The 22,612-nt window shown below is 51.4% G+C and overlaps 9 protein-coding genes across 9 annotated transcripts; 2 read left to right on the top strand and 7 right to left on the bottom strand.

Moving 5' to 3' along the window:
• Positions 1 to 58: 58 nt before the first annotated feature.
• Positions 59 to 1,672, bottom strand: HER10_EVM0008007 (uncharacterized protein; the record flags this gene model as incomplete). The annotated part of the gene is made up of 3 exons (XM_035477544.1): positions 59 to 655; positions 716 to 1,169; positions 1,230 to 1,672. The coding sequence occupies 3 exons, from the start codon at positions 1,670 to 1,672 to the stop codon at positions 575 to 577; spliced, it is 978 nt and encodes a 325-aa protein (XP_035337409.1). The 3' UTR covers positions 59 to 574.
• A 578-nt stretch (positions 1,673 to 2,250) lies between these two features.
• Positions 2,251 to 3,335, bottom strand: HER10_EVM0013395 (uncharacterized protein). Its single transcript, XM_035482756.1, has 2 exons — positions 2,912 to 3,335; positions 2,251 to 2,853 (listed from the first exon to the last, which is right to left on the bottom strand). Exons 1-2 carry the CDS (start codon positions 3,114 to 3,116, stop codon positions 2,402 to 2,404), a joined length of 657 nt encoding a protein of 218 aa, XP_035337868.1. The 5' UTR covers positions 3,117 to 3,335; the 3' UTR covers positions 2,251 to 2,401.
• A 471-nt stretch (positions 3,336 to 3,806) lies between these two features.
• Positions 3,807 to 4,745, bottom strand: HER10_EVM0004723 (uncharacterized protein; the record flags this gene model as incomplete). Its single annotated transcript, XM_035474357.1, has 2 exons — positions 3,807 to 4,136; positions 4,212 to 4,745. The coding sequence occupies 2 exons, from the start codon at positions 4,743 to 4,745 to the stop codon at positions 3,807 to 3,809; spliced, it is 864 nt and encodes a 287-aa protein (XP_035337147.1).
• Positions 4,746 to 5,434: 689 nt separating this feature from the next.
• HER10_EVM0010116 (CFEM domain-containing protein) lies at positions 5,435 to 7,723 on the bottom strand. The gene is made up of 8 exons (XM_035479585.1): positions 7,285 to 7,723; positions 7,088 to 7,223; positions 6,850 to 7,034; positions 6,756 to 6,792; positions 6,635 to 6,702; positions 6,157 to 6,545; positions 6,027 to 6,097; positions 5,435 to 5,959 (listed from the first exon to the last, which is right to left on the bottom strand). The coding sequence occupies exons 1-8, from the start codon at positions 7,393 to 7,395 to the stop codon at positions 5,715 to 5,717; spliced, it is 1,242 nt and encodes a 413-aa protein (XP_035337602.1). The 5' UTR covers positions 7,396 to 7,723; the 3' UTR covers positions 5,435 to 5,714.
• A 471-nt stretch (positions 7,724 to 8,194) lies between these two features.
• On the bottom strand, positions 8,195 to 9,858 carry HER10_EVM0009147 (methyltransferase domain-containing protein; the record flags this gene model as incomplete). The annotated part of the gene is made up of 10 exons (XM_035478646.1): positions 9,695 to 9,858; positions 9,601 to 9,635; positions 9,457 to 9,542; positions 9,376 to 9,398; positions 9,180 to 9,309; positions 9,087 to 9,124; positions 8,982 to 9,019; positions 8,778 to 8,915; positions 8,303 to 8,722; positions 8,195 to 8,240 (listed from the first exon to the last, which is right to left on the bottom strand). The coding sequence occupies exons 1-10, from the start codon at positions 9,839 to 9,841 to the stop codon at positions 8,195 to 8,197; spliced, it is 1,101 nt and encodes a 366-aa protein (XP_035337515.1). The 5' UTR covers positions 9,842 to 9,858.
• Positions 9,859 to 10,386: 528 nt separating this feature from the next.
• Positions 10,387 to 11,368, bottom strand: HER10_EVM0001248 (alcohol dehydrogenase; the record flags this gene model as incomplete). Its single annotated transcript, XM_035471003.1, has 1 exon — positions 10,387 to 11,368. Exon 1 carries the CDS (start codon positions 11,302 to 11,304, stop codon positions 10,387 to 10,389), a length of 918 nt encoding a protein of 305 aa, XP_035336879.1. The 5' UTR covers positions 11,305 to 11,368.
• A 301-nt stretch (positions 11,369 to 11,669) lies between these two features.
• Positions 11,670 to 12,841, bottom strand: HER10_EVM0010938 (alcohol dehydrogenase; the record flags this gene model as incomplete). Its single annotated transcript, XM_035480382.1, has 2 exons — positions 11,670 to 12,579; positions 12,645 to 12,841. The coding sequence occupies 2 exons, from the start codon at positions 12,839 to 12,841 to the stop codon at positions 11,670 to 11,672; spliced, it is 1,107 nt and encodes a 368-aa protein (XP_035337667.1).
• A 1,704-nt stretch (positions 12,842 to 14,545) lies between these two features.
• On the top strand, positions 14,546 to 15,495 carry HER10_EVM0008456 (chitin recognition protein; the record flags this gene model as incomplete). The annotated part of the gene is made up of 3 exons (XM_035477976.1): positions 14,546 to 14,679; positions 14,725 to 14,971; positions 15,022 to 15,495. 3 exons carry the CDS (start codon positions 14,546 to 14,548, stop codon positions 15,493 to 15,495), a joined length of 855 nt encoding a protein of 284 aa, XP_035337447.1.
• A 3,356-nt stretch (positions 15,496 to 18,851) lies between these two features.
• Positions 18,852 to 21,475, top strand: HER10_EVM0003248 (uncharacterized protein). The gene is made up of 4 exons (XM_035472932.1): positions 18,852 to 19,415; positions 19,477 to 19,499; positions 19,552 to 19,957; positions 20,051 to 21,475. The coding sequence occupies exons 1-4, from the start codon at positions 19,150 to 19,152 to the stop codon at positions 20,739 to 20,741; spliced, it is 1,386 nt and encodes a 461-aa protein (XP_035337036.1). The 5' UTR covers positions 18,852 to 19,149; the 3' UTR covers positions 20,742 to 21,475.
• The last annotated feature ends 1,137 nt before the right edge of the window (positions 21,476 to 22,612 follow it).

The raw sequence follows: 22,612 nt of genomic DNA, 5'->3' as shown, positions 1-22,612 counted from the left end.
ATCCATTGCAATGATTTGGTCGGCTAGTCGCGCATATTCAGTGACGGATTCCGACTGGGCGGGATCGCCTCGGGGTGCTCGAGCAGACAAAGTCCCGATTCCCACTGCTGCCAAGGCTATCACCACTGGGTCTTGTCTTCCGAGTCGCCAGGACATTAGGAGCTCTCTAGTGAGGCTTCCGAGTTCCGGAAGCACGGAAGATGTTTGTTCCAAGGTCCAGATAGAGCCAAGGATTCCAGAATATGCAAATGAAACTCTGGCGCCAAAAGAAAACCATTTTGGATCTGACACTGGAGTCTTGGAATGAAGCAATCTGCTGAAATTTTCAAAGTTTGCAAGGCCTGCTATGAAGGCCATAAAGTCAACTGATATACCAGTGTCTCCATTCTGCGCGTGAGAGGCGAAAAGGAGAGCCAAGTCGGATGGAGAATCTGAGCGGGCAGTTGGAGGATGAGACCATTGATTGGCAGCGTTGAAAATGAGATGTCTTGAATATGAGTTTCTGTAATGAATTAGCATTGAAGTGCCAATAAAATCATGGACTTTGAGGATGATGAACCTGAGCTCCTTGAAGTCACCGCTGTAGGAACCAGCGTACAGCCCAAAGGTGAGAAGCCATTTCGCAATGTTGACCCATCGGTTTTGGGCGCAAAGCCTACATCGGATCAGTGCCAATTGCTCTTATCTCGTCGAGCTGGTAGATGGGTTCACGTACGTTTAATAAGCTTTCCCCGTACTCGTTTTGAACAAATGGTGTTAGCGATCTTGATCGTAAATGTTTCATGAGAGCCTGTGGATCATCGGACTTCACGGCGTCTTCAAAGCTGAAGAAATCCTCGATCACTACATAAGTTCTAAGATTGATTTGCCACCCAAGTATGCTCTTGTGGCACATGGCGTAATAAACCTTGCTGCCGAGCCAACTGGGTGATCTGAGTGAAATCTGGAAGGCGTCGTCTCCAAACCCAAGACGAAACCTTCCAATCGCGGTTGTGCCTTGAGACATATCAAGGTTGTCCTTGCCAGCTATATTGGCAACAACTGGTCTGTGTTGGTCAAAGAATTCTGCCACCTCGACTCTTTGGGATGATTTCTCCGTGACTTCCGAAGGACTCAAACAATTCGGGAGCCGTTGCATGATGATGGACGTGGAAAGCATAGTTAGTTTTCTGCTCATCTCAGATCAGCTAAGCTCTAGGAAGAGTTTAGTACTCAAGTATTTGACTTACGTGCAATAGATTCCTTGAGCCACCTTGAAAAGCTCCAAAGCTCGATCGAGCTTTCGTTCCATGTCTTCTATTGTATCTTTCTGTAAGAAAAATTTTGCAGCAGTCAATTTGCGTCGATGCTTCCGCGGATCAGACATCTGGAGACTGAGGTCATCGATGGTGTTCTGTATGTCTGCCAATGCCGCGCGGGCTCTCCTGAGCGACTTCTGCATAATCTCATCGTCGATGACCGACTTGGACACAGGACTGCTCGCAGTCTGACTTTCGGCATCTTTGAGATAGTCGTCGAGATCCTGGAGCTCTTCGGCCTTTTCGAGAAGAACGGCTGGGACGTTCTTGACTTCACGCCAGAGCGATTTGATTTTGAGAGTGAGGCCTATGGCCTTGCCAGTGACTTCGGCGACGGCGATCACGCTTGTCGCGAGACCGATTGCTTCGGCCATCTTGTGTTGGTATAAACTGAAAATGAGTGACGGAGGCGCCTTGGGCGCTAGAGTACGGCTCTGTCTCTTGGCTTCTTCACGAAGTTGAGTAGCAAACGTCCGTCACTCGTGTTGAAACATTGCAAGCTTAGGCCGCTTTCTAGGGATTCCTAGGAAAGAGGGGAAAGAACGGATCTCTGCGGCAAAAGTTGTTGCGATAGGCTGGTGCCAATGTCTGTTGGTTCTGAACGTCGTCTGCAGGCGGCTGCACCTAGCCGCACGCCTTGGCCGAGTTTTCTGGCCTTCCACTGCGATATCATTGGACTGAGCGACCTCGTTTCCACCTGAATAGTACAATGATTGGATGCCCGAGAAAGTTTGTGCTGGTCGAATTCGATCACGCTGCCAAAGTGCCACTCCTATTTGGTATCCCCTGCAGAGGCGCGGTCCCAAACATGCATGGTGTCCCAGACGCAGTACGTAGCTTCGCCAGTTGCTCGCGCGGCTAATTATGGGCAGATTATTTAGAGAAGGCGCAAATTTAAATTGAATTGTACTGCACGATATCCTATGGTATCTCCTGAACGATTACCCCAACTCCAATACCAGAGAATCATGTCACAGCAAGCCAGAAACGCCTTTTCCCATAACCATACACGGCAGACTGCCATGGCGTGGCATGCCGTTAACGTGTATAACCCAATGCGCCACCGAAAAGAATGATGACCAGAAGCGGCCCGGCTAGGATACTTAGAAGATAGACATCGACGATGATGGCCATCCAGAGCTGTTTCGTGCTGCCCCAGCTGCAACTCCAACACATCTCAAGCATCGCCGCTGCTCGCCGAGGTTTGTAACGGAGCAATGCGAGCAAATGTGCCTGCCGCACGCACCGCAAGAGTGATCAACGCCGTAGCTGTAGCCTTCGTCGATATCCATCCCGTCCGCAGCGCCATCCGAGGCACCGAGACCAGCGCCGCAGTCGTCGCAGCTCATCGGCGACAGCGCGCTCTGGTCCACAGACGGGGCCGAGGCGGGGCACCTGGGCTCGGCTGATTTGATATTCCAGAAGCTGTGAAGGGACTTCTGGGTGTTGCGGGCGGCAGGAACGGGTGTGGGTTCGGACTGATTCGTCTCGTGGTCTGCGTCGGTCGGGTACTGGTTGTGTTGCTGCGCGGAGTAAAGCATGTTCAGAGTACGTTCTGAGGTATGCTGTCAGCTATGTTGTCCTTCTTGATTGACGCCATGGATCAGACTTACGATGGATTTGCTCCTCCGAGGGCCTGTTGTCGCGGAAGCGCTTCATTGTGCGACTCGAGAGGTGCGATGGCGTCGCATGCGCGCGAGGATAGATGGGGCTTGGAGAGATTGGTGACTCGAAGGACTCGATGCTGGATTCGGATCGAGCTGGCGAGGGGAAGAGGGTGACGAGTTCGGATTCGGAGCGCTTGCGCTTGAGAGCCATCTTTGTCTGGAGATCTAGGTAGGATTCTTGGAAATATAGGGGGGTAATTTGGGTGCTGCGTGAGATAACCGGGGCAGAATGATCGAATTGATGATGTTGTATTTGTATCAGAGTCGGAAAAGGCTGGTACGGGCCGACGGGGATCAGATTGAATGGAAGATCTTTATTTGCCTGTGACAAGTTGAGTATGGGAGATGGAATGATGCTTTTGAGTGCCAGGCGCGACGCGTCTTTTGATGGTTGAGGCGCGTTATGTACGTGATGGCCCCGCTGGACTTTAAGTGATCTGGGCTTACCTAAGGACTTCAGCGATAAGGCAGTGGACTCAGCAACGATGCATTCATGCTAGTACTTTTAGCGAATACGACAGTAAATTCAGTCCCCAGAGGCTTCACACACCATATCAGAGCAGCAAATGTATTCATGAGGTAAGATACCTGACGGGGGCAGAATACCAAATCCTGTGATGTATGGATGCTTTCATCGCAACGGAAGCTGTGTTCACCTGCCGTTGCGGATGCTCGCTCCGTCTCGCGGGTGCACGCGCCACGTCCGGCCCGGAGCCTGGTCAGCGGTCCCGATCCGCCAGTTTCAAACGGTAGCTAGAACAAATACAACCAGTGCCGAAATAATGCTGAATCACACAGATATCTTACCGATCAAAGAGTAGGAACTGCCACCATTGAAAATCTACATGAGCTCAATCATCTGTTTCTCGGCCTTTGCCTTGTCCCATCCCAAGCCAACTTCCTCCCCTGCACCGGGCCAGCCAGCTTCCCGCATGATCTTCTGCCTGAGACCATCACCGTATGTCTCGTCAAGCTTTGTTTCTGCGGACCGGTACCTCTCCTCAATCTGACCAGCCCATTCCATTTTTGGTATCCAGTTCACAACCCTCCACTGCTCTTGACACATTTTGAAGAATGTATCGATGCGATAGGTCGGCGAATATCTCCAATCATGACCGAGTAGATATAAGTCGACGTCCTCCTCACTGTCTTCACTATCCTCCCCGTTATTCTCCTATTCTTTCTCTCCTTCCACCTCACATTTGTCGTCTTCGCCCCAGTTGATATGGTTGGCACCGGGAGGGACTGGTGGCCACCCGTGTGGAAATTCCTCTCCAACTCTGACCACAATGACGATATTGTGTTCCGTATCGAGCAGGATGTCATAGCCCTCTTCTTTCTCTTCGGCTAGCACCGCCAAGGTGAACATGCTGGTTGGGATCGGCACTTCTCCGCCCTCGGGAGAGTAGCCAGGATTGGCACCAATCTTGTCCTGAGGGACAGGCCACACTTCCTCATTATACACGCGGCTTTCTTCATGGATCCTTCTGCAGAAAGATGCGTCTGCGAAGTTACGCGGTGTAGTTGATTTCATGAAGCTTATCCGATCGCTTGTGAAATACGGAATGTGCCGCATCAACTCAATGACGGTATCATTCCTGCCCAAGATGGAGAAGGACTCGGGCGTGATCTGAGGCCATCCTTCGGGGGGAGGGTACTCGAGAGAAGAGACACTGTCAGGGTGTACGCGGGCGAGAAGTTCATAGTAAGATGCGATGGCAGCCACAGTGGCCTCGTGAGAGTATTCTGCTTGAGAGGAGTCGGAAGAAGATTGAGCCATGATTGTGAAGGAAAGAGTTTCAGCTGGTGGTTGAGATGAAAGATGATGAGATGAGAGTAGACGATGGTCGTCAGCTCAGAATGCTACATGGAGGGTGCAACGAAGGAGCTATACCTGAAGTAGATGGTCATTGACGAAGGGGGAAAAGGGGGGGAGAGCTTAGCCTCATTTCAGAATTCCGCTCTGAGACCGGGGATGTGGGGTTCTCGAGCTGTTGGTAGGTTCTGTGGTGTCATTTCCCTATGCCAAATTTGTTGCACATGTTGGAGCCAAATGGGCAAACTACTGTTGGATCCTGCTGTCCGGACAACGGGAGGGTTGGCAGAGGCACAGTTTCAAAGGCAAACACGCATATCGAGAGCAAGCCTGTGTTGAAACTATTTATGTCTCCTGTACGATTGAATATAAGTCTTTGGCTCCATCGATACCAAGGAGATACTACCTCACGCAAGGCATCATCACTTTCATGATTTAGGAAAACAATAGCAAGTAGATGAACGGGATGACGCAAGACCCAATTTTGAAAGTCAAGGTCGGTTAGTTAAAGAGCTGACAATAGTAGCAGTCATTATTCTTCCATGTATAGTACCGATAAGGCTCAGTATTTGTCTCAAGGTAGTTTGACGAAGCTACCTTACTCCCTGATGCAGGAGCTCACGATGTGACGAATAAATTTCGAGAGGTGGCCACTTTTTCTTTCACTTTTTCTATCCTTCGAAAAATACTCATGCGGCGACAATATATAAGAGACAAGATTCAGGTTATGGTCAATCAAGGTGATCAGATTCCACGAAGGAACACTCCACAGGACTAAGATAGCCACCAGACAGGAAAAGGCGGCTCAGCTTCTTCAACTGTGAGTAGTAACCTTGAATATTTGATATCTACATATGCCAACATTGAGCATGCACTTTATTATTATACCTACGGACGGGGTAAGTCCTACAATCTCACTCTCTTATTATGATTTTATGGAGAATTATGGTGGCTGCTCTCATCTATGGTGTCGAGCTCGCTCATTTGCTGTGACCCGCCCTTCTTGGGCGTGAGCATTGAGCCTCTATACTCAGCCGCAGCCGAACTCAAGCGCTTCTTCTTTTCTGACTGTCGAAGGATGAACCGAACAAAGAATTGACGAAGAGTCGGTATGCAAGCTGTGAAAATTCCAACGTAAAGCTCAAGGTCCGTCCAAATGACGCTCGGCATCATGGCCACTGCGATGGAGTGAAATGCATCAGTACTCAAGCTTCATCGTGTGGAGCGAAACAGTCAGGAGCTTACCGGTAGGGTTGAGCGGATCTTTTCTAAAATCCAAGATTGCCTTGATTCGGATGCAGCTTACAACTGTGAGACTGAACCGAATGCGTCAGTAACCTGCGGTGCTTCATGAGATGGATATAAAGATACTCACAACAGACCGAGACTGAACATGAACATGATCGCAAACTTCTTGCGGCGAGCCAGATTCATGCCCCAAACTTGTGTCAGGGGTAGAATGAGCATCCAAACGTCCAGCGCAATGTTGATCCCTGCGTGTGCCAGCGCGAGATACACAATGTTTAAACACTTTCCAGTCGCATCCCCTGTCCAGAACGTCCATGCAAGACTCACGGGATTGCACTGGAACAGGCCAACGAAGATGAAGATGATGCCGTTCATGAGGTTGAGGACCTGCGTGACCCACAACGCAATGGTGATCTTTTCACCAGGCAGATGAAAAATTCGAAGGTACATGAAGAGAATCGATGCCTTGATGATGTCGATGCAGGAATGATATAATGTTTGTAGTGCATAGAAGCCCTGTAAGATTTGATGTTAGCAACAATAGCCCCAGATGCAAGTCGTACAGACGATATGACGTCCGCGGAGAAGCGGCAGGCGTTGAATACCTTGAAGAAATGGGTGATTTCTGTGTCACTGAGAGTCCATAGATCTCTCCCGGCACCGTTATCCTCGACTGTTCAATAATGTCAGCGCATTTTCGAAGACAAGAATACCTCGGTGGCTTACGAAAGACGTGCAATGACACATACGCCACAAGTATAATCTTCAAAGATCATATTAGTGTCTTGTTCAGGCCTTTCCGAACTGATCAGCGACCTACGTATGCCACAATAATAGTGTAGTCATCCCAACCCCATGGTGATAACCGAGCAAACTTCGTTATTAGCCGAAGGATTATGGCGAGTGTTGGAAGCATCGCAAACAGAACGATCCGAACTACTTTCGTCGCTGGTACCTCGTTGTGCAGAGGGAAGTCGCATGCGGTCCATGTGATGTTTTGCGTGACTGAAGTAGACATCAGACAAATAACTTCCAAGTGAGGATAGACCACAACCTACTGATGGCGTACTTGAGCGGACAGCTCATAACAACACATCCTTCCACAAATTTGATGAAGTCGTCGTCCTGACACAGACATGTTTGGTCATTCGTGGGGCAGTTCGTTTGGTTGAGGCCTGTCAAGAGGCAAGGCAGCTTGACTTCATGTTAACACCGCCGTACCTAGTCATCGATGAGGTGCTTCCAGTCTTCTTACAGCGCATGGAGGGTTATCGTCGAGTGAAAGGCCCGGAACATCGGGTAAAGTTAGCTGTTGGGCGAAGATCGTTGTCACCCTGACAAGAAGAGCCACCAAGGTTGTCCGCATGATGTCAATCAACGGCCGCGGCTCTGATAAGCAATTTCGAAGTTGATCTCTGGTGGACGCCAAGAAATCAAATATGGCGCGTCCCTGACGGTTTTTGTGACACCTGAAAAAACACTTTCAAGGAAAGAGTAGCACCAACAGACAGGTTCGAGAGGGGGTCTTCCATTAAAACCATCTACCCGTTGCACTCTAGCAACGAGAACCACGCATTCCAGACAAGAATGCCCACGAGACATGGCTGCAAGAGGGTTCATCTCGGCGGCGTGGCTGTTCAAAGAGCCTCCTCTCCCAGGCTGACAGTCTCGCTTGATTCCGGCCACCATCGTTCGGTTTCGGTGAGGTGTCTGGGGCGAGACTCTCGTCAAATAGCAACCAGGGCGTCGATGGCTTGGAGAATCAGCCCGGATGGATCGAACGGGAGCGGGCTTGAAGACGCATCGGGCCTAGTTTGCCGGAGCGGGATCTTCATCGGTTCCTTCCGGTACCTATAAATGAGCACCATACCTCGAGCTCCCGCTAGCAGATGTGATGTCTCACCCGGAATCGCCCTGGGCAGACGCTAGTTCACCCGCATTCTGAGTTCGATCGCGCGATTGCTAGATGGCCCCATTTCTCTACCCGCACTTGAGCCACATCGTGGCACATGGGAAGAGTGCATGTGATTTGCAGTACGGGAGACCTTTCCACAAGATGTAGAGTGGCTTGGTGCGAGATGGTCAAATTTAAAAGGGTTCTCGATTCACGTCGCCAGATCAAATTGACAAGATCACCCATCTCTAACACGACTTCCCCTCTCGCATTAGTCCTCCGTTTTATCCTCCGGCTTTTGTGCGTAGACCACATGACTGGAAAGAAGTTAGTGAATGCACTTTGCGTGTTCACCTCGTGAGTGATGGATTTGACTCACATTGCACTACGAGCATGAAAACTCCCAGACTTCAGCTCAGTGCGCACTTGAGCAAGAAGCACCAAGACTTCCTCCTTCGTCCAGCCAAGTATGCCGCAGAAGGCCCGCAGACTGAAGCCTTCCAGTCCATCCAGAAGCTGGATCAAGTTCGTCATACCGACATCCTTGTGGTGCGGGTCCTTTGGCCAAGGCCCGATAGGCATCTTGAATCTCTGATGGACCACATCGACAAACCCAACGTCTTTGACCCAACCTTCAATATTGGGTCCAGGGCGAGGATCACGCCCAACACTGACACATGCTTCGATGAGCAGACTCATCCACTTCGAAGTGTGGTGCTTTTCGGTCAACGTGCCGTCATCCGAGACGATGGAAATGTCGTAGTCCTGGAATTCGACCCAGCCTCCGGGCGCCAAGTTGCTGCATGTGTGCATCTGATTAGCGGCAGGAGATGTTATGTCGCGAAGAAACGTACTCAAAGGTGTTCTTAATAAGCTTTTCCCAGTCTGCGATGGAGCCCGCCATGTAACGACAGAAGATGAAGTCGAATTTGTGTTCGTTGACCCAAGGACTCTCAACGTCGTCAATCTCAAATTTCACATTGGGCGGCACCCTGGTTCTCAAGTTGTTAGTGAAACACGTCTCTGCCTAGAGTATCGCCTTCAATTATCGCTCATACCATGAAGGTTGGATTGCACTCAGATCGATTCCCAGAATCTATAAGCATGGTCAGAAACAGGCGATAAGTGACAACCGTTCGGCATTGTGTTTCTCGCTTGAATACCTCTGCGTTTTGAAACACATCTGCTGCTTCGATAGCCCCTAGAAATCGAATCAGCATAATACGGGTAGCGCGCTGCTGATCATCAAGACATACAGATTCCCGTGCCGGTGCCGATGTCAAGTATTCTATGGATACTCTGAGGCGGAATCGGGGCCAGAAAGAGTTTTCGACCAATTGTCTTCATGATCAACATGTGATTCAAGTCTAGTCTGTCCATCTCGCTCTATACGGTTGGGATCGTGTTAGTCGGTTCGCGGCACTTCTTGAACAATTACAGATTTCTTCTTACTTCGTCGTTAGGTCCAAGGTACGCTGTTTTGCTGTCAGCTACTGGGATAAATTCTAAACGAAACGAGTGACTGTCACGTACTGCCCGCTCGAAACGCGTGGTAACGCCGACCGTTCTCGGTAGGATAGTCCACCACACTAGATGATAGAGACGCTGTGTAAGTCGAACTGGAAATGGCAGTCAGCATACATGCATAGAAATGAATCGTGAAAGGCAGAAACTTGCATCCGATCGTCAATGGATGATACTGTCTCGTTGAGCTGTCGTGCATGTGAGCAACATCTTCACTCATCCATCGTTACTGAGAGGCTTCACGAACACTAGCCGTATCGTCAACTTCGATCTGGTTGTTTTCGGTTTGCGCAGCGACATGGTCATTTCCGGAAACTTCGTTCCTTCTTGGCGAAGATGAGTTCGACCTGGGAGCCAAAACTGGCGAAGGAGAAGTGGGAGTTGAAGCTGTCATTCTAGGAGTTTAGTGTCTTCTTCCGAAACTAGCAACGAATAGGAACAGTGAGGCTGTGAGTCGGGCCCTTTGGATACAGGTGAGAGGTCAAGGTATCTTAAGTCGTCAATCTGAGCAAAGAGGGGTCCATGTTGCCAGCGGTAAGGTCCGGGGAACTATCCGGTGTTGGTGCAAGTCGCCGGTCTATGCATGAAATATCACGTCCGAAATCAGTTCTCGCTTTCCAAGACCCACTGCCTCGCTTTTATCCGGAGTTAGAGAACGAACCAGATGTTCGTCAACGCCGCAGCAGCGGGTCTCGTACCCGGCGTTGTCGTTTTCTAGGAAGCAAACCAACCGGATGGTCGACTCATTTGGCATGGATTGCAGGCATTGCATGCACGCATCGTATCATTCTGCAAGTCGGCGTTCTCAAATCGAAAATAGAGAACACAGTGCGTCCATGGGGCAACGAATATTCTTCATGTCGCCCCGAAAGGCTTTTGACAAGCTACACTCTTGGACTATTGGCGTGATGCCTTGTTGAATCTACCTACATCAAATAGTTAGGACGTTAACATCTCTGCAAGTTTGTCGACTACCTCCCCAATCCGACGTGAAATTAAACTGATGTGCGCCTCTTCTTGAACGACTCTGAGTTCCGCACCTGGAATCAGTCCCGCCGCATCCTGAGCCATCCTTAATGGGACGTTGACATCCTTGCCCGCATGCCAGATAACCAACTTCCCTTCCTGTACAGCCAAATCCTTCAGCTCGAACCCCCAAGGACTCCCAAATAGTTTCGCTTCCCACGCAAACCCACGACTACTCTCACGAAATGCCTCGCGCGTGCTCTGCTCTAACACCCGCAAGACCTTGCCATCATCGGCGTACAGTGCCTCCCGATCCTCAACCGGACGACTCTTGAAGGCATCAGCCGTCGCTTGGGCGAGCCTCTCCGGGTGCTCAGAATTCCGAGCAAGACTCCTGACTTGCCAGTCGGCGATGGCCTCAATCAGACCTGGGGACCACGGCGCAATGTTGAAGAGCAGGCGGTTCATGAGCATCATGCCGCTCAGGCCCAGCTCCGATGGAAACATCCCGGAGACGATAGCCACACCGGAGAGCCGTGGTGATGGAATCGAGTGGAGGCACGCCAGAGCGTACGGAGCACCGCCAGAGACTCCAAGTACGGCGAAGCGCTGGACTTTGAGGTGGTCTGCTAGGTGAAGGACATCTTGCGGGAATGAGAGGATTGTGCGGTTGGGTTGAAAGGTTGAGCCGCCGTAGCCCGGGCGCGTTACGGCGACGACGCAGATGTTGCGTTTGGTGGCTTCTTCATGGACGGGTTGGCCTTCGTGGTGCGAGCCTGGGAGGCCATGGAAGTGGAAGATTGTTGGTTGGTTCGGTTGTGGGGTGGTGCCGAATGTGGTGTAGCTGAGGGTGCGGCCATCTGGGAGTTGGAGGGATTGGTCTTTTGACATGACTGCAACGGCGAAGGGTCGTGTTGTGAATCTCTCAAACTATTCACCGCCGTCATGTAAGTTGAATGGACGTTGGATCAGTCTGACTGCTGATGGGCGCCACCTGGGCCAAATCGAGGGATGCGACACGATTACGTACGCGAATCCTTCGATACCAAGCCAATGAAAGTTTCTCATTCTGTCGACGGCCTTTGATTCCGAGTATGAGATATGGGTCTATTGAGGCGCAATCAAATAAATCGTGTTAACCAGCAGTGCTGAGAAACATAGTGCCATGAGACGTCGATTTCTTTGTACATCTGCATTAAATTATGTGCATGATAATAGTGGGAAAGTTTGTCGTAAGCTTCACATTGGAGGGTGCTTCAAGACTCGACCCTTATTATGCATCTCCCGATCCCTCCCTTGCCACTGTTCACCTTCTCACACTCTTCCCTCACCGACTTCAAGTCCGCCAGGTCCACTACTCGAAAGACGCCCTTGACCTTGCCAGTAGCGATAAGCTCCCCGGCCTTCTCCAAGTCCTCCCTGATCTCGGGATTGCCAGACACGAATTCATGCTTGATGTTCGTGCCGCGTAACAAGAATGAGTACCAAAGCTGGGCCAAGTTCAACACCCAGACAACCCAGAAGGGAACCATTGTGGGCCCCAGGAGCTCTTTCGTCAAGGCTGGCGGGGGAATAGATGCGATAGACATGAGTATGCCTGTGTTGGGGTTGAGAAGAGGTATTCCGGGACCCATAGTATTCCACTGCGTGTTGAACATGAAGTCCACGCTTCCTTTGGGTACCACAGAGCCGACGTCTGTAATGGTGTAATCAATCAGTTCATCAACCATGCCCGGAAGATACTGCTCAACGAGGCTCATCTTAGGAGTCGAAACCGTGGAAATAATCTTCCTGGCGCCAAAGACATTCTTGGCAACTTGGATCGCGCTGAAACCCCCACCGCTCAGGGCTCCGGGAATGAAGACGGTCTTGCCTTCCAGCGTTTCCTGTCCTGCGATGGCGAGCCCGCGTCTAATGGTCTGGTACGCCGTGACGGTATAGCCCAGAAGTGAGGCGGCCTCTTCGAAGCTCATATGTGGCGGCTTGGGCAGGAAAAGTCTCTCCGGCCCAACGGCGTACTCGGAGCAGAAGCCTGGGTCGGGGATGCTGAAGGCTGGCCGCGTGAAGCACAGCCCGTAGACTGCGTCGCCTACTTTGAGAGTTTTGACGTCCGCGCCGACAGCTGCGACGATCCCGGAGCCTTCGCAGCCAATCTTGATGGGAAAACTGAAGACAACGAGTTGTTAGCCCTACGGATGAAGTTTGGCCCATGGGCCCAGTGCTCAACGTACCTTTCTTTGTGTAGCGCAACGATCGGAGAACCCCGAGATCTCTGGCAGTCGCCCTTCATAACAGCTCCAGCCTTTACTCGAATTATCACGTCCGTGGGGTTGGTAATGATTGGCACCGGCACTTCAGCTACTTCCCAGCCGACGGGGCTGCAGTGCTTCGGCGCGACGAGAGAGCGCATTGTCTGAGGGAGGTCCATATTCAATATTTGTCGTTCTTAAGTCGATGGTGTCTAAGCTGAAACTATCATGATTCGAGGTTCTTTTGAGTTGTGACAAAGGCAGGCAGCAACAAGTGTGCGAACGGAGTCTGCTGGTCTCGGTCGGCGGTTTCGGTGGGGCATTCGGCGGTCTCGGCGGCACGGCCCCACCGAAAGCACCGAACGCTTCGGCCGTCCGGAAAGGCTCAATCGCGGGGTTACACGAAGCAAAGGATTGCTCGTCCTCGAACCATTCAAAATGACGCTGAAATCAACCTCAATAGTCAATTCAGTAGATTCCGCACATTTCTGACGCGTCGCGTAGAGGATGGCCCCAACCCCCTCTTCACGCGATCTTGCCCTTTATCGGCTTGAGTGGCAGGATGAGTCAAGGGGTAACGGTCGCCCTTGCAGAAAAAAGGGAACGTGACGGGGAAAGTTGGATTGGCGACGCCATCGGACTCTGTCGCGGAATTCTGCATCGCAATAACGCCCAGCGGGGAGGGAGGACTATTTCCGCCGCATTTCTTTTCTGGACACTTTCCGCCCACGGCAGGACCGCAGGAGAGAAGGAGGAGCCGTGATGGAGGGGTTCGCTCCTGGCTCTTGGAAGATGGAAGATGTAGATTGCGGGAGGTGCGATTGTCCCTCTACTTTCCAGATGTTATTTAGAGAAAGAACTATCCTTCAAATGCGTTCATCATGGAGAAGCAGCCAGCAAGTGCACTCGCCTTCCCAGTTTCCTAAACCTGAGCGCCGACGTCATCGTTACTGAAGTCCGCATTGCCTCCAGTATCACGACGACGCCTGCGTTCAAGCCAGTATTGGCCGTCGGAATTTTCTCGTCCTCTTCTGTCTCTTTCTTTCACTTGTCTGTTCTTGATTGCCCATAGACCACTTTGCTATAATGGCGCTGTTCAGTTTGTTCGTCTTGTTGAGCATAGTAGTCTCATGGTGTTCTGCAGCTTTCGACCCAACGTCGAAAAACAATGTTGTTGTCTACTACGTAAGAAGACTCGTTTTCAAATCATCTTCGCGACTCTGGGACTGACAATGTGGCAGGGGCAAGGTCCGAATCAGGGCGACCTGATCAACCAATGCCAGCAGCCCGAGATCGATGTAATTGTCCTCTCGTTCGTGCATCTTTTCCCAGCCCAGGCAAACGGTTACCCTGGAACCAATTTTGGTAATCGATGCGGCGGCCAAGTTTACCCGGGCCCTGGCTTCAACGGCGTCCTCGACCCTTCAAAAGATCAGTTGCAGTCAAACTGCCCTAGTCTCAATGCTCAGATTCCAGTGTGCCAGCAGCAGTATGGCAAGAAGATCTTGCTGTCGCTCGGAGGTGGCGTGGTATCATACCAGCTCACAGGCAGAAACGAGGGTGAACTCCTGGCAACTTACTTGTGGTACATGTTCGGACCGAAAGATCCCAACTGGACAGGGCCTCGTCCATTCGATTACAACGGACAAGCGGTTGAGGTTGACGGATTCGATATGGATATAGAGCATCCATCCACAGGTTTGTCAACATCTTTGCTGTTCCCTGGTCGATGCATCACATGAGTGGCAGCTGATGCTTAGCTACCTGTAGACAACTCGGAAGGCTACATTGCCCTGGTGACCCTTCTGCGTACATTCTACGCAACAGCTTCGAAGCAATATTACCTGACTGGTGCTCCTCAATGCGTCGTTCCAGATGCCAATATGGCTGCCATGATCTCCGCCGCTAAGTTCGACATGATCTTTGTCCAATTTTACAACACCCCTAGTTGCTCAGCTGCGACTTGGGCGGCTAGCAACCCATCCTACACCCCTGGTTCAACATATCAGCAAGCCGGGTTCACGTTCGATGCCTGGGTTCAATGGCTGTCGAACACCCCAAGCAGAGACGCCAAGGTGTTCATCACCCTACCTGGTTCCTCAGATGCTGCCAATGCTGGGAACTATATCACCCATCAGCAAGCAAATAATCTCATTAGCGCGTACTACTGCCGGCCATCGTTCGGAGGCGTGGCTGTTTGGGAGGCAACTCGCGGTGACAGCAATCCCTATAACGGCAAATCTTTCCAGGCTACCATGAAGATCTGGCTGCAGGGAGCTGCAGCAGACACGCGACTCGCGAGCTGCCAAGTAGGTGAACGAATTACAGACAGAGTATCACCCCGCTGACAAACAAGTAGGCACCATCAACAACAACAGCATCTTCTAGCCAACCGACGACATCGACAACACCGACACAACCCAATCCCGGCGAGCCTGGTTCTTGCGGTTCCGGTATTGGATCTTGCGGTGCCGGATACTGCTGCAGTGCATATGGATACTGCGGGACAACAAGTGCTTACTGCGGAACGGGTTGCCAGCCGGGCTTCGGTACATGCAGCGCGGGAAGCAGTTCCGGAGGCAGCTCGGGAGGTAGTTCAGGAGGTAGTTCAGGAGGTAGCTCTGGTGGCAGCTCCGGCGGTAGTTCTGGCGGTAGCTCAGGCAGCGGTGGGAGCTCAGGGCTGCCGGTCGCAAGAGACGGTGCGTGTGGTGCAGGAATAGCTACTTGCCGAGGCAACGGTGACTACCAATGCTGCAGCAAGAATGGATGGTGTGGTAATTCGGATCTCTACTGTGGTGCTGGATGCCAACCCGGTTATGGCATTTGCAGTTGATTTCGAGAGCGAAACTGGGGTCCGGTACATAGATATCTTTGGCGTGCTTGTACATGTAAACGGAATGACACCATAGTAATACAAGAGCTTAATGTTAGTCGATAAAGCTGGAGCTTGTAATTGACTGTGAATAATGCCCATGGTATGGACCTACCACACCTCTGAGAGGTTGTCACGTGAAATGGGAGGATGATGTTGTTGTTGTGGGCATCAAGCTCTTCCCCGGGCAGCGGGCAGTGGGCACAGATGCCATTCTCCACCTGCTGGGATCTTCCTCCACGACTCCACAGCCTCCCACCGTTCCACTCCATCCATCCCACTGCACATCACATCGCAGATCCGATATTCCAACTTCACTGCTTTGCTGCGCACGTATACACTTGCTCTCGAATTGCCACTATCTCTTGTTAGATGACTTGGACCACTACATTGGATGACAACCGATTTCCTGGAGACGGCGAGCGAAGGCCTCGGATGGGACGTCGTCGAACCTTCAGATTCAAAGCCCGTTACTGAAACTGTCTAGTTGCCCGCGGCCCGAAGATTACTAACTAATTGTGGTAGATGCTGCCGACATGCATACTCGAAACGTAGATGACAGATCCGGGCTCCTCGCCATACGGCAGTTGACAGACGCCGGAGTTTTCCCCGAAGGTTACCTCATTCGCGTCTTACGACCAAACCTCTCGGCTCTCGGTGCACCATTCGATAATGGTGGGGACGCTTGGAAAACCTTCTGTGTTGTCGTTCTGTCCGTCCCATCTCGCCATACCACTTGAAGGCTCGCAGGCGGCTAGACTGAGCCCAATGACTCGCCAACATCTGCTTACTCCTTCTTATTCCCACGCGTCCAGGACTATGCCACCGGAACGTCAACAAGAAGCTTCTTGTAATTCGCCGAAAAGCTAACCGGCTGCCGGGTTGACGGATTGGCGTTCGATTAATCGGCCCCGAAGACGGCGGGAAAAGATGTTTTCTATTACCGGCCAGGTGATTGGGCCTATCTCAAATCGATACCCGCCCTTTTGCACATGTGTCGCACATGTGCTGTCCGTCAAAAAGAAATCATCACGACTTGATTCATGAAGTGGTGGTTCCCCCGCGTATGCACGACAACCCCTACCGCTATTGCTGCCGACATCGCTGCCGGTCTCTCCGCTAGGCTGATGCGGCCAACGGCCGAGAAAGATGTCATCTCCATGCGTTGGGACCTCGAGCTAATCTTGGAGCCATTGGAGCCAAGATGGGAGAACTAGCCCCATCGTGAAACCCGGCTTCGAGAAGATTTGCGGACGGCCCGCTCCTCAGGGGCTCAATGCCGCAGCTTTCTTTCTTGTCAATCAGCCTCTAGCCGAACATATTGCGGGAAAGGAACCATAGCCTCGGTGCAACCTAAACTCACAACGACATCACAAACCATTACGTGATGTTCAGGCTCCGGTGTGCTGCCTGTCTTTTGCATGCCACTAACCTTCGGATGCCCCGCAAAACGATGACTCGAGTACTCTACGGACATGGACTTTTGGCAGGGGGGCTAATTATGCCGACAGCTTTCGGTATGACTGCAGCATGCGATTGTATGCAGAGACATGTGTCTTTCGCCAACACCGTATTTGCGCCTTACTGCAACGCTGCGAGATACCGAACTCCACCGAATCTCCACGCTCAAAAGAAAAAGAAGGAAGGAGATGAGATCCGCGCCGGCTCGCTAATCCATGCATCCCGTCTTTTTGATGGAACGTTCCCAGAACGCGCGTTTAAATCCTTCCAACGAAAAGCCGACCTGCCACACCAATATGACCTCACGTCAAGGATGGGGGCGACGTGCTCCAAGATAACTGCCCGAAACCTCCAATATCCGATAGCTGTTATGCGTAACCGGAGCCAGGAGGACGGCAAATGCACTGGAAGCTTTCCATCTCTTCAAACCCCAAGCAGCCGCGGATTCCATCTTCCAATTACCAAGACGATAGTCGGCGCACGTTCCATGGGCTAGATTTGGGTCGAAACCTTCACAGTCACTTCCGACAAGCACATCCATGTATCCCGAAGCCTGAGGGAATACGAAGTCTTGTTAATATGAAATGGCCCTTACTTGGACAATTTCCAATGCCCGGAGTGCAACATCCGGCACCGCTACTACGGCTCGTCCAGGAGGTTTTACGGGGTTTGATGAGGAAACCTCGAGATGGTTACACGGCGTCCGCGGCATTCCCGCCGTCTTCTTGCAGAACCAGATTAACTCCTGAGAAGCATACGTTGCCAATCTTGGGTGGGAGTTTCACGCGAAGCATCAAGAAACTCTGCTTTGTCCTCAAGATACAGGAGGTTGTCGGCCACCTCCGCCAGCCCAGGGCTAATCCGAGCAGCTTCTTGACTCCAGATGCACGAGCCACGTGCTCACCATACTTCTTTTTTAACTATCCGTACGGACTTTTGAAATAGAGAAAAAGACCGGCTTGGGTAATCCCGGAGCCAACAGCAGCATCTCGTGTTCGATTCGTCCATGTACGTTTCTACGCTGACGAGAAGACAGTCCCCAAGCGCAGAATTCGCAGCGAAGATCAGATGCCAAGCTTTCTTCTTTCTGCCCACTCCCTCCCTTCGTTGGGCCTCTCATCCCTCAGCTTCGCAGCCACGAAAGTCTCTTTTGGGGTTTAGTCGCCCGCCCTAATGCCGACGACCAAGTCATGTCCCAATGACACCTCGCCAGGGATCAGCGCCTTAAACAGCTGCAGACATGTCCCTCACCGCTTCCATGGCCGATCTTCTGCCGCTCTCGCATTCCATGTCGTTCAATATTTGGCTTTGCTATCCACTGGCACCATCAGCAGAGTTTTGGCTACTCCCTCCACGTTGTCAGCCAGCAAGGACCATCTTCTTTCAGCAGGAGACTGGAATTGCCCTTGGAAGGATGACCATTTTGCTCACATGCTTTGCGTTTTCGCGATTAGGGGGGAAAATAGCACCCACTAGCGAACGTTACTTCTGATCCTCATCTCCCATCGGAATGGCCGGGGCTGCATGGTTTCTTCTCTCGCGTTAACGCTTACCCCGACTGGGCTTCGCCTTGGAAGGATGAAGCCGCCGTTTGCTTCCAGCGTGGGTTACCTGCGGCAGAAGGCTGGTTTTCTTCCATGCTGCAGTGAAAAAACGTTCTAGTGCTAGTGTGTGTTGGCTCGTTGAAGGCGACGCCATCCGTACCGTTGTGTGTGTACCGTTCCCTGACTCGCCCATGAAACACGACGTCTTGGGTCCGATCGCAACGCTACTCTGAGTGTTTGCTGCTAGCCTAAAGGGCTCGCCTCAAAAACACCAGCCCTCTGCGCATTCTAACTCTCAGCCCCCCTCCTGTGCTCGTCCGCTCTCCGTTCTTGAACCGGCCACGAACGAGCCCAACTTTTTGAAAAGCCAGATCGGGACCCTGCTAGACATTTTCCGATTTTTCACTTCCAATTGTGCATGACGTCGTGGAACCACTCTTTGTTGACCATGCTTTCGGTAAGTTCTGTTGTTTAATCCCTTTTGTCAGTTCCTTTCCCTTCTCATCTCAACTCTCCACTAACACCCATCTCTTCCGACCATGAAGCAAAATACGGAATAATATCTGTTAATGTCTCAGCCTCGCTGCTATGATGTTCAGGCTGGTCAATCATGATGACCCTCCTCTCCCCGCACTTCAAGCTCGAAGAGGTCTCCGAAGATGACATGGTCATTGCATCTCTGGCCTGGGGCTTCACTCTCGGCTTCGGGTGGCTCACAGTATGGACGGCGATCAAGCAGACCACCGCCATGTACAGGCGGCAAGGCGATCGTATCTACCGGAACTCTTACATCTGGATGATCTGGCTGGAGATCCTCGTGTGTACCATCTTCAGCATTATATGTTGGCTGCATCTCAAAGGCATCATACCGCCAAGGTAAGTCACCAGTACTACTTCAAGATGTTGTCGATTTGATACTTACTGCCGACATGATCAGCTTCGCGTTCTACTTTTGCATCTGTAAGTCACTTTGTACGATCTGGTTTGCTGGGCCATCCACTGACCACCACAGTGACCACTTGGGCTCTCCAGGTTCAATTTCTCCTCCAAATCATCATTAATCGATGCGCCATTCTTCTTACCAACCAGAAGCGGGCATGGCGACTCAAAGTGGGCGTCGCCGTACTGATTACCGCCATCAACATTTCCGTCTACAACATTTGGGTGCCGGCTCGGTTACAGATATCAGAGAGATATATCGAAATCAACGAGTGGTGGGATCGCTGCGAAAAGGTCATTTACCTGATCGTCGATGGCGCGCTCAACATTTATTTCGTCCGCATCGTACAGAAGAACTTGGTTACCCACGGCCTGACTAAGTACAAGCGACTGACGCAGTTCAACATGTTCATCATCGGGTTTTCTTTGAGCATGGACGTGCTTATCATTGCGATGATGAGCCTCAACAACACATTTGTGTAGGTGGTCTTGCATTCAATCCGAACTCTCGTTGTGGACATGGCGATGGGGTTTCGGGTAAGTGTGCACAGCATGCTAACGTTGCTCTTTAGTTATATGCAATTTCACCCCTTGGCATACATGGTCAAGCTCAAGATCGAGATGTCGATGGCCGAGCTGATTGGAAAGGTTGCTCGGAAACGCGATCTCGGCATTCTATCTGCTGCCGACTTCAATGGCAACAACCGAGACTCGTACCAGCCATCCGAATACAGCTTGCAGTTACCTACTTACGCGAGAGGCCGCCCCGTTGGCGGAATCGATGCTACGATCAGCAGCCAGCCTCCGAATCCCATCGAACTCAACAACGTTACGAAGCCAAAGGTACCCGCACTGCGAGGTGTCAACGTCGCTGCCGTCAGCTCCGGGCCAAGCAGTAGGAGACCTTCGATAGGTGCCGCGAACGCTACCGATGCAGACGGACAGCCCAAGATGGCGATTTACAGAACGCGGGAGGTAGTCGTCGAAATCGAAAGGGTCCCTCCTAATCAAGGCCACCAACCGAGTACGAGCCAGGCGAGCCAGCTTACCCTCGACGACTCTTTCGATATCACCAACTTTGAGGACGATTCATCCATCAAGGGTCTCTCGGCGGCTCAGAAATCACTGGCATTGCCAAACATTCAAGCCCCTTGGGCTACGCAAGAATTTAGCACAAAGATATGGGACGGCACGAATTGCGACGAGGATCCCACCCTGCCGACAACAATCGCCAAGATTGGATCATGGCCAAAGGACACCTGAAAGAGGGGTTACAAATCAAGCGCACTACCCTATCGAAACCATACAGCCGAGGCACATCGTCTGGCCAAGGTGGACCCCGACCACGCTCAGACCGAACCGAGCGGGTGATGCGGCGGGCGAAGCTTGGATGACGACTAAGGGACGCCACACATCACCCAATCGCTAGATCTGTCGCTGAGTGGGAAACCCTAAAAAGAAATCCGTTGAACGCCACCTCTCCTCCCCCCTTTGTACGCCACATTCTCTCGTGCGGCTGTCTCAACCCTTTGAGTCTCGACGCTGTGGCGGAGGGAGGGGATGGAGGATTCGATACGCCTGAGACTCCCCGTTCCTCGTAGGGCTCGATGGCGTTCAGTTTCAGCACTGCGGTTTCATAAACGCTGCTGCAGAGAACTAGATCCGTAGATCCGATCTAGAGAGTCATCATCGTCGACTCGACGGGCTGAACTTTGTGGGATGAACGGTTTATTCGGGGACACCTATCGGCGCACTGCCGAATCTGTGCTCAACCCAGTCGACCCCATTCCACTCCGACTTCTCCACGAATATAATTATCAACATGTTACGAAATCAAAATTAGACGAAGGCGAGCATGGCAGGCAAGACCTCGAGCTTGGTATAACCAGTTGCCTCTGAAGTACTGCTTTCACCGGTTACGAGCGACGGAGTAATTACTTTGATCTTTGATTTGGGCTGCATACACTGACAAAAAAAGCCACGGTCACCGAGCAAGGCGTTCTACGGCCGGGTCAAACTTTTGCGGGATATTCTTTTTTTGTGATTTTCATTTAATGATACATGGGCACAGGAGCGCGAGCTCCTATTGTTATCTTTCAGGAATACCCCCGAGCTAGGAAAAAAATGTGAAATTTTGGTATTGATGAGCCATTCATTGCAACGGCTTCATCGCTCAAAAAAGACCTCGTTAACGTGCCCTCGCCTTTAGTGTGATGTAGACTTCTTGTGGGGAATGTGGTGGAGACCTGCTGAGGCTCTTGCTGGCCGAGTCGGAGACTATTGACACGTCCGCGGGGGGATATTCGGAGTCAGTGGGATGGCACGGGTATCCTGGCCGTTTGTTGCACCAGTGTTTTCCCCTTGGTGAACGTTTCGACTATGTTGGATTTTATGGTGCTTCGGAAGCTGGGCGCGGCGGCTTGGTCCAGGTCCAGCTCCCATACGGGACGGTAGCACCCGCGTCTCCCGTTCCCGCCTCATCATGGGTTTGTGAAAAGAAGGCTTTGTAATGGGTGGTAGTTTCGTCGTTTGTTGGTGATTTGGTCTTGGTTGTAGGTTTAGGTTATTGAGGTTGTGATATGGTGCTACTTGGCGTGGGAGACTTGTGTAACATGGTAGGAGATATGCGCTGATGTGTATAAGGTTGTGGAACTTGAAAGTGCAGCTTTGGGTGGTATGCTTACCTTACAAGAATACCTGGTTAAGTAAGGCCGGATCTAGGCAGTAATTAGAGCGCGGATAGTTCAGACCCTTCAGATCCTCGATTCCAAGTAGGGTCCAGACGTGGGATATGTTACCTTGGTTATATCATCCTACCTTAACCTCTTTGGTAATCCTACCTGAGTAAAAGGTAAGCTTCTAATTAATCGAGGCGCCTCATATCTAGCCTTGAATACTTTTGGTCCAACCTCATCGGTTACGCTATTTTCTTCCGGTACGTATAATGCCTCGAGTTAAGTCGAGGGCCTCCCTTACTTAGGTGGCCTGAATTGGTCTGAGACTTCCAGTCCACAGCAGAAGCAATTTTCAGGAACGAAGTTTTACTGCGCTATCTTGAAGTTGCATCCATGTTTTCTTGCTTCTCAAAAAGGATGTTGTCAGCGGGAACAGCCATGCTCAGGTGAGAGAGAGCA

This window comes from Colletotrichum scovillei, assembly GCF_011075155.1.
Source record: "Colletotrichum scovillei strain TJNH1 chromosome Unknown Contig00002, whole genome shotgun sequence".
NCBI lineage: Eukaryota > Fungi > Ascomycota > Sordariomycetes > Glomerellales > Glomerellaceae > Colletotrichum > Colletotrichum scovillei.
This window is presented reverse-complemented; position numbering and strand designations above follow the sequence as displayed.

Excerpts from the sequence above, each read along its gene's own strand:
- HER10_EVM0013395 (XM_035482756.1), bottom strand. The coding sequence starts at position 3,116 with ATGGCTCTCAAGCGCAAGCGCTCCGAATCCGAACTCGTCACCCTCTTC. Across the intron at positions 2,854-2,911 it reads CTCGGAGGAGCAAATCCATC|AACGTACTCTGAACATGCTT; the intron begins GTAAGTCTGATC and ends AGCATACCTCAG.
- HER10_EVM0010116 (XM_035479585.1), bottom strand. The coding sequence starts at position 7,395 with ATGCGGACAACCTTGGTGGCTCTTCTTGTCAGGGTGACAACGATCTTC. Across the intron at positions 6,546-6,634 it reads AAATCACCCATTTCTTCAAG|GGCTTCTATGCACTACAAAC; the intron begins GTATTCAACGCC and ends CAAATCTTACAG. Across the intron at positions 6,098-6,156 it reads ATGTTCAGTCTCGGTCTGTT|TCTCACAGTTGTAAGCTGCA; the intron begins GTGAGTATCTTT and ends CATTCGGTTCAG.
- HER10_EVM0003248 (XM_035472932.1), top strand. The coding sequence starts at position 19,150 with ATGATGACCCTCCTCTCCCCGCACTTCAAGCTCGAAGAGGTCTCCGAA. Across the intron at positions 19,500-19,551 it reads CGCGTTCTACTTTTGCATCT|TGACCACTTGGGCTCTCCAG; the intron begins GTAAGTCACTTT and ends TGACCACCACAG. Across the intron at positions 19,958-20,050 it reads AGCCTCAACAACACATTTGT|TTATATGCAATTTCACCCCT; the intron begins GTAGGTGGTCTT and ends GTTGCTCTTTAG.